The 12832-nt window shown below is 47.4% G+C and overlaps 1 protein-coding gene across 1 annotated transcript in view; it reads left to right on the top strand.

The window, feature by feature from the left end:
- Positions 1–12832, top strand: part of LOC146799892 (cytosolic phospholipase A2 gamma-like) — a 556810-nt gene that overhangs the window by 53446 nt on the left and 490532 nt on the right. Inside the window, exon 2 of the mRNA XM_085620826.1 lies at positions 1735–1778. Within this exon, the coding sequence (XP_085476952.1) occupies positions 1776–1778 (3 nt within the window). The 5' untranslated portion in view covers positions 1735–1775. The remainder of the gene's footprint in view (positions 1–1734; positions 1779–12832) is intronic.

Below are 12832 nucleotides of genomic sequence, written 5' to 3' on the forward strand. Positions count from 1 at the left end.
TTGCTTACATAACTCTTTCTTTTGACAACTTTTATTACTCACTTCCCCCCCTCCCTCCAAGCTCACTCCCCAAGAGTATTCACTCACAAGCTTAGCTATTGACACTAAAACCCACGAGCTAGTTCTTATCAACAAGCTCATTGATTAACAATATGCACTCTGTTGCTAACCTGTACCACTCACTTACTCCCCCACAAGGTTTCTTATTGACAGTAATCTCCCACTTTCAAGTTCACTCACTAATAGTAAGCACACCCTCACCTTGATTATGTCCTGTGGTCTCGCTTTCACAAGCTCACTTCCTCATAGTACAGATTCTTCCCATTGATAACCCATGCCACTCACTCGCCTAATGATGCGAGGCAACATTCCCATATTAGGCCACTCCTAACTGGCGATGGATGCGGCAGGTGCAGGCAGAGTGCATGAGGTGTGTTTGGGGGGATGTTAGATTTTAACACATGTACTGGTTTGCATCAGCTCAGTAACATTTACACCTTTAATGACCATTTCAATGTCTAAGGTTCTGTTGTATATGTTTTCTACAACACCACCTTAGGTCTCCTGTATCCTAGGATACACCTTATAAAACAGGACACATCTTTAGCATTAGACACCTGCTTGGCCATAAACTCACCCATGAGATAGTTCAAACCAGTGTTCCTCTATCCTCTCTATATCCTATTGTGTGGTACCTGCATTTTACAAGACCTGGTGTTTATTCAAAACCTCACAGTACAGTAATGTGCTCCACTCTGAGCTTTAATTGAGTGTACAATTTGAATCACAGTTGATAATGAAAACATTTGTGTAGTAAGTGAGGTCTAGGTTTTTATTTCCACATCTGTTTCAGTTACTAGGATGTTTTGTGTATACAGTAACCCTTTCTGAAGGCTCCTGCACTTCTGTAGGCATGGATATACTACCCATCTATAAATTATGTATGCACCTAGAGAGCACATTTCTCGTCCTGAAATCAAATACAAAATTGCCTCACGTTAAACTGGCTCGTTATTGGAACTCCACCCCATCCACCAGCTATGACAGACCTGCAACACTTGAAAGGAGAAGGAGTTGGTTTTATTGTTCAATGCTAAGTAATGTTGAAGTCTTCTTTCTATTTGTACTGCCTCAGGCCATGAGTCTAATGAAGCTGTCACTGGTTTTATTACTCCTATTGCTCCATACAGAGAGCAGTGTGAAAGGAATGCTCAGCTTGAGGTGAATTGGAACCTGCTTTTAAGTTGAACTAGCTTTAGAGACGCAGTGACTGAGGCTGATGTCTACTAACATCATCTTAATAACCCTAATGACGTAACCTGCCTGCATCCATCCACAAATCTCCCCATTTATCCAATCTTTTAGCATGCACTCATTCAACTATTTTCCCATCCATCCATGCGCTCCCCAAAAATTGACTGGTATATACCATCACTCACTTATTCATCACTCCATGCAAACACTCTTCTATCCGATCATTGAATCATTCACTCTGCACCCAAAATCACAAATCAATAAAGAATCACTTTAACAGATTAGCCAGAACTATTGGCCCTGCCAATTTTAAATGGACATTTGGAATTCATTATATATTTATATGCAACGTTTATACTCTTGTTTAATTTGCATTAGCCTTTCGAAGACTGCCTATTAAAGGATTTCTTTATTTAAACTGTAAAATTGCTAAAAATGTATAAAAATATTGATCACTTATTGCATATTCCTTTCTTGTAGCTCTTGATGAAGACTTGGTGTCGCAATCTACAGCAGCGATCATGGTAGGTCGCTCAATTGTCACTAAATGTTGTTACTGTTTTCAAACCTTGGGACAACCAGCCATGAAAGATGTAAAGCTTTCTAAATTTGATAATCAAAGTTAATTAGTATAATTTATGCAATTGAACGTAGCAGGGTGCACATCTATGGGAAGAGGGAGGGAGATGGAGACTAAGGTTCCATAATAAATGGGAATCTTCATACACAACTGGCTGGTGGATTCAGTAATGTTCTCTTGAGTCAAGTGACCAAGAGGCAAATCCAGAGCTCAACCGAGAGACTAGGGGAAACCTTCATATGTGAGTAGACTATGATTCACTGGACCATTTCATCTATTGCTGAAAATATGAACATGAATTAAGTTTGACTTGGATTAGGTTACTCCTTGAGCAAATTTAATATGGGTTGCAGAATCATCGAAGTGCAGAGTATCTTTTCTTCTTTTATTGATGCTCAATATGTACCTCTGCAGTGTCTAAAGTTACCAGTTTAACCAAATGGGCCATATGTGTTCATTGTTTGCTGCATGTTGAGCCTCATAGCTTCTTGGAGTGGAACACTGAGTGGATGAAGATTCTGCACCAGTTTGTTTGTGATGTTGTTGCAATTGTGAAGTACTGGGCAGTGGGTAAGTAGAGGGCTAGAACAGGTCATGGATGAGATGGTTGCACACTGGGGAAATAAGCTAGCATTTTAACATCTATAGGATGTCTTCAGTGCATGGTTGTGTGGGTAATTTGCTCTTTCTGCAGGGTCACCGTGAATTTATTTGCCTTTTTGCTGAACCATATTTTTGCTGGCTAAATAACTCGGTGGACATTACTCCTGCTCATCGGGGGTAAGGTGCCTATGGTCCTCCTTTCAACATGGTAAAATTGGTATACTCCTGATTGGCCTATTTTTACTTGCCTACAAGTCCCTAGTGTGTGATACCAAGGTATACCCGTGGCCTGTTAGTTAAATATCACCAGTGGACTGCAGCAGCCATTGTGTAATCCACTACAGTGACAATGTAAACAATAGTGCAATCAATCAATCAATCAAGGCATTTATATCGCGCACTACTCACCTGGAGGGGTCTCAAGGCGATTGGGGAAGGGGGTCTGCTACTGCTCGAACAGCCAGGTCTTGAGCTGTTTCCTGAAGGCGAGGTGGTCCTGGGTCAGCCGAAGGTGGATGGGCAGAGAGTTCCATGTCTTAGCCGCCAGGTAGGAGAAGGATCTTCCTCCGGAGGTGGCTCTCTGGATGCGAGGGACGGCGGCGAGGGCGAGGCGCGCGGATCGTAGCTGGCGAGTGGGTGTGTAGAAGGCGAGGCGGTTGTTGAGGTATCTTGGGCCCAGGTCATGGAGAGATTTGTGTGCGTGGGTGAGGAGTCTGAACGTGATCCTCTTGTTGACAGGGAGCCAGTGTAGGTCTCTCAGGTGGCTCGAGATGTGGCTGCGTGGGGGGACGTCTAGAATGAGTCGGGCGGAGGCGTTCTGGATGCGCTGAAGTCTTTTCTGAAGCTTGGCTGTTGTTCCGGCGTAGAGGGTGTTTCCGTAGTCTAGTCTGCTGGTGACGAGGGCCTGGGTGACCATCTTCCTGGTCTCGGTCGGGATCCATCGGAAGATCTTGCGGAGCATGCGGAGGGTGTGGAAGCAGGATGAGGAGACGGCATTGACTTGTCTGGTCATTGATAGGGAAGAGTCCAGGATGAAACCCAGGTTGCGTGCGTGGTCCGTTGGCTTTGGTGCGGTGCCTAGGGCTGGGGGCCACCAGGAGTCATCCCATGCGGAGGGTGATGGTCCAAGGATGACCACTAGTATCCTGGCTGCAAGTTTTAACTGCAAATAAATTCATCCTGTAAAAATAGCCCCTTTTGACAGGCTTAAATGTTCCTTTTGAATATGTTAAACTTGCCTCGAAGTATGCCTTAGCGCCTGTTAAGGCAGGATGCATGGTATTTCTAAGTAGGTCAGGTAAAGGTTTGATGTTAAACATGTCCCTAAAACGAAAATGCTCTACACTATTATCACTGTACAGAGTTGGCTGTTTCATAGGAAAGCACTGGGATACAGTATTAAGCTTAATAAAGGTTATGTAGGAAAAAAGCTACAAATTGTGTGTTTTTTTTTTTTTTTTTTTCTATTTTTTACTTTTATTTTTAAAAATTTGTCACACTGAATTCACTGGTCAAGCTGGATTTGTAATATTTTGGAATGGTTACTTTAAATAAGTCACCTTTGCCCTGCTTGAAACCAGTCAAACAAAGTCAAATCTGCATTTTGTTCTCCACTTTAACCTGCCAGTAGTTTTCATTTAAAGAAGTGTAAATGAGATGTGAACTTGCTCTGAGGAGCAAAACAGTAGGCTGGCCTGAGATGAACCTTCTGAACCAGACAGATCCGTCAAGGGGGCTGGGTGAATCCCTTTTGAGGTTAGTTTCAAGCCCTGATTAAAATCCTCATCCTGTTTGACAGGTCTGTTGGGACTTTTAATATGACAAATGGAGCACGCTTCAAAGAGGGCTCTTTTTTCAAATACAAATGGTAGCTGACTCTTGGGCCGGGGCCTTCTGTTGCCTTCTCAGCCATACAGGCCTCGATCACTGTGGGCCATTACATTGTCACCAGTAGTTTGACTCATCTGCTGGATTTGCATATAACATCTGGGGCACACTTCAAAGGAGGGGAACAGAACAGCAAAACAGTTTGTGTGTATCCACTGTCTGGTTGCTAAAAGCTCAGTTTTGGTATATCTGACTTCTGTCTGAGGATGTTGTGGGTTTGTGGACTGTAACAAACTGGATTTGGTGTCAGATGAGGGAGGACACAGGGATTAATCTTCTCACCCCCTCCCCCCCAGCTGTTAGACCCGAAGCTTAGTGCAGCTGAAAACTTCATCCATTTTAATGTCGAAAGTGAGTAGGGCTAGCCCCAGGAACCTTAATCCCATTGGTTAGGGCATCCCCAAGGATCATTTTGATACATTAAAATGTCTGGAATAAATGTACCACCTCCAGTTACCCACTTCAAAAAAAGTCCTGTACATGTGGCAGATCAGTGGACTAAGCAGTGGTGGTTTCTAGTAAAGGGCGTCGGGGCTGTGGGGTCATTAGCTCGGCAAAGACATACTCGAGCTCCAGTCTCCACCCCCTGATGACGTGTGGGTAAAGTTTGCCCCGGGTGCTTCAGGTTGACGCCCTGTTGCACCGGGGATCCACGGCAGTCTGGGAGAGCAGATGGTCACCCCACCCTTTCCCAATTCATCACAGGAGGTGGTACCTGCCCTATGACGAGTTGTGAAGGGGTGGGGTAGAGGCTGCAGGCAGGCGGGAAGCGCAAAAGTCGATTGTGCGCAGTTTGCCATATGGACTTCTGAAGAGACACTTTGCAGCCTCGAGGGTGTCTGTTTCCTGCGCTGTTAACTGCAGGACTGTGTGGAGGCCGCCATTTGATCTCCAGCACTTCAACTTTGGAGACTGGTCGGAATGGTATTTCCTACCTGTAGTCCGAGGAGACAGAAGCCCTGCTGACGGGACAACACCCCTGGAACCTGGCAGGCGTCACTTGCACTGGCATTCTAGAACAAGCCCTCAGGAAGGTAAGCAGTGGCGGTGCGTACCTTGGGCGCACTGGGGCATCGCCCCACTAGCCACATGGCCCCATTTACGCAAGCGGCAAGCAACTTAGTCATTTGTCTCTCTGCTCGCAGTCTCAGTCAATCGGCTGCTGAAGGGGGTGGGGCAGGGCTGGCTGCAGCAGCAAGGGTTGAGTGACAGCAGCGCTTGCAATAGTGTGCGCATGCTCGATTTTGGGCTAGTCATTTTTATGACCAGCCCGAACATGCACACTACAGGCCAGCCACCTACTACCATGGGAGAGCGAGGGGGGGGGGGACTTGAGAGGCCGAGGGTTGCTTCATGCAGCAGCCCCCGGTCTCCTAATGGGAGAGCCGTCTCCATGTCCTAGCCAATCCTGGCGCTGCTAATGCAGCTTCTGGATTGGCTGCCTGAGACACTGTCGCAGAGGCAGTGCAGAACAGAAGCAGAGGCGGCCCGGACCGGTCACGGTCAGGTACGTTTTATTTGTATTTGATTAAAACGCCCCCGTCGCCCTTCCTACCCCCTTTCTTTCCAAATATTGACACATTCCGCCGTGTATTGGTCAAAGTCTCCCCTCATTCTACTTTTATGGGGCTGGCCTGATAAAAATGTATGCATGAGCCTCTCCGGGAGATAAGGGGGGAGGGGGAGACCAGTGGATATGTGAAGAGCAGCTGGGATGGCGTCTCCACAGGACATGGGCCCATCCACAGATCAACCAATTCATACATGTGCATAACATGTCCGTTTGTGTTTCCCCTAGGTGTCCGCATGGACGCGTGTTTTCGTGTGCCTGCCTGCAGCTCTGTTTGTTTGTGTGTGTGTGTGTGTGTGTGTGTGTAATTAGGTGGGGCGTGAGGAGGTTTATTAAGGCCTCTCTCTGCCTGCTCACTGTTCCCACTATCTCTATCGGTATGAGTCCGGCAGTAATTCATTGTTCATGTTTGACTTTCTGTTTCTCTGTACAACCTCACTGTCTCAATATTTAATTTTGTTTGTGAGAACTTTTGTGTGTGTGCCCATGTGTCCCTCTGTGAGTACCCCCTCCCTTTCTGGCTTTAAGTTTTGTTGTCCGTCTCTTCAATTCTGTCAGACTGGGCTGTTGAAGGCATCAGCTTTGGTAAGGGCCGGACTCCCTCCCGCCCCCCTTCCCCGCCAAAGGGTAGTAATCTTCGTCTATGTGTAACCTCGTTGTGAGAGGCTTCCCGCTTGTTGCTGCATGCCGTTCCCATCCAGGCCGCCTTAGCGCACAACACAGGCCCCAGCGGGTCTTCGAAACAGACTGGAGTTCTCAAATGTGCCGAGGAGTTAGCAGGGTAAGACGCCTTCTATCCATATTAAAGGTTAAGGTCACTGCGGCGGAGGACGGCATACATTCTCACTTAACTTGCAACAGCAGATGCCTCCCATTGGAAAAAGATGCCGAGCGCTGTAACGTAGACAGGGAGGGAGTCGGTGGTGTTGGTGAGAGAGGGGGTGGGGGCAAGGGGGTAGGGATATGCTTAAGGCGGGGGGCGATTGCTGACAGCGGAAAGGGTTTTGCTAAGTAATACCCCGGAGAGATTAAATGGTCCTGCAAGTTTCTCTCCGGGAGTCTGTGAATTGGTCAATGGTTTGTAAAGAAGGGAGGGGGCACCTTCCAGAGCGCGAGTATAGGGGAGAGATGCAGACACTACATCTTGAAGCAGTTCTGAATCGAGCGAAATCGCTTGGACCCGAATCTGTTTTATGAGAGGAAGGCTTTGCAATGTTATTAGCACCGCCATGGGCACCCCTCTGTCCCCCCCCCTCCCCCAAAATGCATACCCAAATAACACATACACAGACTGTTGGGTTGGGTAAAATTTGCTGCAGGTTTATTACATATTACAATATGTAATGGGTGGGTTATCTTACGGGCGATCCAAGGGCAGGCAACCAACTAGGCCGCCTGCCCGCCTGATGAGCCGGGCAGCGCGGGAGCGACACCCGCCTTTGCTGCCATCCAGGTGATTCTTTTCTAGGATCACGTGCCGTTGGTAACTTCTACTCACGCTCCCCCTCTCGGGGCGGAGCGTCGCATAGCAAACCCCCTGGTTGTTCAGGCAAACAACCGCCCGCAGGACTAGTGGGGCGCCGACACGGCTTCCAGGACCCTCCCCTGAGGCTCCTCAGTTTTGGCTCAGGCACCCCCTATGGTGCCGCGCAGAGGTACCCTTTGTACCGGCCTGCTTCCAGGTCGCCCTGTAACTCCGCCACAGCCCTGGAGACGGCTCACCGTCGCCGCCTGGGCCCCCCACCACACCTTGCTCTTACCTGCACCCTCATCTCTAACGCCTCGCTTAAGTCTAGGAGAAAGATCCATGCCCACCTGGGACAGGTGCACCCCATCCAAATCGAAATTTCCCTTCACGTTCCCCCTGATCATCTCATGGCGTATACAACCTAAGCCCCTTTGTTCCGTAAACTTCTGCATTGCCCCGTTGATACGTCTCCTAGAATGCTCCACTGCCTCTGCTGATTTGGCCCCCTGCCAGGACCTACGTGGGATAATCTCTGACCAGATGACTTTGCACTGGCCTAAGCGCTTGCAAATCTCCCCCAGGTCTCTTCATGGCTAGCAGCAACAGTCTTCTTCCTAGGGTGGTGAGGTCATTCCCCCCCAAGGTGAATCACCAAAGTGTGGGGGAGGGTTGAGCCCTGCGAAACCAGCCTGGTGGGCGACAGAGGTCGCCAGGAGGCAGGGGCCAGGAAGTGACACGCTTGAGCGTCACATCCGGCCACACGCGGAGAGAGAGAGACACCGGTCGGCGTCCCTGCCCCCTCCCCTTGGGGGGGGGGGGGGGAGGGGTGACCGGTGCCCCAACGGTACTAGGGCGCCGACCGCTGAAGTGGCCCCCTGCGGCGGTATAACACATGCCAGGTCAGGAGCTCCGGGTTAGATGCTGGTTGCACTTTTAGCAGAAGAGGCGACATAGATTATGCTATGTGCCAACAGTGCCATGCTTTACCTAGACGGAGTTCTGTGCCATGCTGTGACGCTGTTGTGTGACATGGTGTTATTTACATGTAATATGTTCTGTCATGCCATGCTTTATCAAGATGGAGTTATGTGCCATGATGCTGCTGTGTGGCATGGAGTTATTTACATTGATGTTCTGTTCCACCCCATGTTTACCGATCTGGAGTTCTGTGCCGTGCCAAGGTGTGGTCGTGCAAGGTGTGGTCGTGCGGCATAAGGTTTGCATAGATCTTGTGCGTCCTGCCATTGCTGTTTCTGATGCCAAAAACATGGATTGACGTGCAAACAATGAATGTTAAAAACGTCGGGAATTCATTTCAGCGATTTAGTTAATCTCTTATTTTACGTTTACTTGATCTTGCATTCCCCACGAGTTAGCTATTTTATAATGTGTATCTGTATTTTTTTCTGTGCATACTTTGAGGCTTGAGCCATGCCAGGAGTTTGATGGGCTTTGAGCACGCAGGCGCTAAGGCTAAAGCCAAACTAAGTGCCTATCAGTGGGTTGGCCTCTCTGCAGAGCACACAGAACAATATTTGAGTATTCCATGTGCAACTGAAATTCTGTGGAAATGTGTGTGAAGGGGTACACTGATGTCAAAATATTTGCAAGGCAAAAGTAAGAAATTAAGGTGCTTATATTTGAGGGAGTGCAGTGCATGTTGGGGGCGGTGAAGTGACAGAGCTGTGAGGAAGGGCATTCGGGGAAGAGTGAAAGGAGGATGCTGAAGAGGAAAGAGGGGGTTGAAGATGTGCCGATGGAGAAGATATGCAGAGAAAGAGGCTACATATCTAACATAAAGCACACATAATTGAAGGCCCAAACTCCTTCCACAGGCCTCAATGCTATTTCATTCACAGACTCACTATTTCAGAATTTTAACATTTTCAATGTTCATTATTTATAAGAAATCATTTTAACTCACTTATCTTAAACAGCTAACACCCAGTGACAAAGGCAATCATACTGACGGGCTTTAGGCGTATGTCCGTTGCTGTGCCATTTATCTGGATAAAATTACATCTCGGAGAAACCAAAATACTGGTCAGGTGGCACCCTATGGGAATGGCAGAAATGTATTTGGCATGTTCCTTTATAGGGAGCACCCACTTTTTTCATCTCACTTAAAGACCTGTCTGCACATATTTCTATGACTGGTTACAGTCAGCAGCTGTGGGTGCTTCCCGAAGTCTGGTTAGAGCATATTTTTCCAAAGGTAATGCTGCATGCAGTGCAAGACACTGGGCAAGCATAAATTTTAAAGGGCTAAAGTTGTCATGCAGAACAATTTACATATTATTGTAACTGTTGACCAAATGAATGCAAGAAGATACGGGGCAGTTTTTAATGTGCTTAATATTTCAAGACTATACGTTCCCACTGCTTAATAAGCCTTGCTTTATCGCTGCATTCATTTGCTTTAAAATGCACCCTTTGCCAGTCTTTTTTAAATTTCTTTCTCAGGAGAGGGACTCTCCCCAGACCCCAGGTTTGTCCATTGAACTTGTTCACAAGGCTAACTAGTGTTTCTATTGGAAAGGGTAGAGCCAAAGCAGTCTTGCTTAGTACCCTAGCCCTCTTCAGAAGTCCGACTTGCTTGGCAACCCAGAAATTTTCTGAAATGTAGGATTTTTCTTTTATGAATGCCTAGAACTGAATGTTTAGTCCATTTATCACAGAAATAATGCTGAAAATCGCACCAAAAAGATGACTATTTTTTATTAAATCTTCACCGGGGGTGGGTGGGGGGGGAGGTGGAGAGAACCGCCCCCCCCCCCCCCGAACCCCACCTTATTGCCGTCGGGCTCACTCGCTGCGTTGATTCGTTCTGCACACGCCTCACCAGTTTCAAATCCCACCAGCCAAATCTGAAGGTAAGAGCCATGGGAAAGCTTGGCACTGCGTACATTTGATTTAATTTGAAATGGAAGTCTTTTTCTGTTTGTGCACATCGTGTTTGTTTTTCAGAACACCTTTGTTGAAATTTTTTTAAGGGATTGGCATGCTACTGGGACACAACATCCTAATTTAGTATTGCAGGATTTGTAAGAGGTGAACTGTAAAGTTTAAAAAGGAAGATATGCTTTTTACGACAGAGGAAAAAAAAGAGTGGCTAAATGGTCTCTATTTAAAAAAAACCAAAAAACAAAAAAACGCATGCTTCCTTGCCTAATTTAATGGTTTTCTTTTCCCCTCATCGGGACGATGGAAACTGAAGTACTTCTTGCTGGTATTCGCGCCATGCATGGAATGCTGTTGGCAAAACCTGAAACTCTCACATCAATCTTGTTTTTGTTTTGCTAATAAATATTTCCTCAATTCTGTACAGCTGTTTTCCATTTATCATATGAATATATTTTGTTTGCACAGTCATTTGTGACCGCTGGACGGACCAGTCGCACCTGTTTGCACTTTGTCTTTAACTATGTGTTGGTGACTGGTTAATAGTAGGGTATTGTGCTGGCGAAGGGCCTGTGCTCTGCAGCTGCCCTCAGTCCAGCTGCTTCTGGAACCTGATGTTTGATAGACAAAGATGGATACGAGGACAGGTCACAAACCTTATGTCTTCTTGCATTTTTCTGTAATGATGACAGTATTCTTTTGGTGGCCGATTCATCAGTTTTACGGTACTTTCCATTTTTCACTGTCCTGTTTTGAGTCTGAGGCCTATTTAATCATTTTGTTTTTCAATCGGTATCTTTTCAAGTAGAAACAATTTGTCTGAACAGTTTCCTGTTTGAAAGTGGCACCAGGTACTAAAGTCACAAGATTGTTTTATGTTTAAAATGTTTCATTTATTACATGCAAATATCAGGAAAATGCGATTTGAATGGTGTCAATACTTCTTAGTGGTTGGACTTTGACCTAGAAGCAGCATGTTTTCATTTCCCATAGTCCAGAATGAGTGTTGGCAGGACAAACAGGAAATCCAATTGCACAATTATGTTGCTTGTCTAACACAGATTGGAGCAAACACATTTTGCCTTGTATATCACAAAGGTTTTTGCACCAGAGTAAAACTGAGCAAATAGACTGACGACTTGGGACTAAGGATATAAAACACTCATTTTTGCTTATATAACCTTTATTAAATGTACCATAAATTTTGATCCCCCTGCATAGAACTAATTAAAATGTTATCACCCATTTCCTGATGATTCTAAGCAACATATTTTCAGACCGAACTGAATTATATGTTAGACTTAACAGTGTCACACAAAATAGTTCCAATATGTCTTGCACAAGACCCCAAACAATCCTTAAGATGACATAGGGTAGAAAGACGTAGCTAGAGGTAGAGGGAGGAGGAGAGGGTGAGGGGTAAAGATGGAAGCAAAAGGTAAAACGCACATGTCTCAACGCAGGGATCTGAGACCAGGCTCTGGAATGGACCACCTCCTTCCCCTCCGGCAGAACCCAGAGCGTCTGCCTCCCCTCCCCCCCCTACCCTCCCCCCTGCTCCGAAGCCTCCGAGATCATCTGTGGCGTACCCCAAGGATCATCCCTCAGCCCGACATTGATCAACATCTACATGGCCCTGCTCACCCACGTTGCCAGACTGCACGACCTCAACGTAATCTCCTATGCCAACGACACACTGCTGATCCTCTCCCTCACCAAGGACCCCCTCACCGCCAAAGCCAACCACCATGAAGGGATGAAAGCCATCGCCGAATGGAAGAATAGCCGTCTGAAGCTAAACTCGGACAAGACAGAGGTCCTCCTCCTCAGCTCCACCCCCTCAGCCTGGGACGACTCCTGGTGGCTGACCGCCCTGGGAGCTGCACCGACACCCACCGACCACACACGCAACCCAGGATTCATCGTAGACTCTATGCTCTCCATGACCAAGCAAGTCCACGCTGTCTCCTCTTCCTGCTTCAACACCCTCTGCATGCTCCGCGATCTACAGGTGGCTCCCCATCAACACAAGAACGGTCACCCAGGCCCTCATAAGCAGCAGGCTGGACTACGGAAACGCCCTCTACACAGGAGCCTCGGCCAAACTGCTGAAACTACTGCAACGCATACAGAACGCCTCCGCCGCCTGGTCCTCGACATCCCTCAACACATCCACATCACACCCCACCTGAGAGACCTGCACTGGCTCCCCGTCAACAAAAGGACCACCTTCAAGCTCCTCACCCATGCACACAAGGCACTCCACGACGCCGGACCAGCATACCTCAACAGTCGACTCCCCTTCTACACCCGAACCGGCAACCTCGCCACTGTCCCCCGCATCCGAAGAACGAACTCCGGCGGCAGATCGTTCTCCCACCTTGTCGTCAAGAGCTGGAACCCCCCCCCCCCTGCCCCCCCATCCTTCTACGGCAGACCCAGGACCTGCTAACCATCAGAAGACACCTCAAGACCTGGCTATTTGAGCAGTAGCAGCAACTGCGCCTTGAGACCCTCACGGGTGCGTAGTGCGCTTCATCAATGCCTTTTTGATAAAATAGAGATCACT

The sequence above is a fragment of the Triturus cristatus genome, chromosome 8 (assembly GCF_964204655.1).
Source record: "Triturus cristatus chromosome 8, aTriCri1.1, whole genome shotgun sequence".
Classification (NCBI taxonomy): Eukaryota; Metazoa; Chordata; class Amphibia; order Caudata; family Salamandridae; genus Triturus; species Triturus cristatus.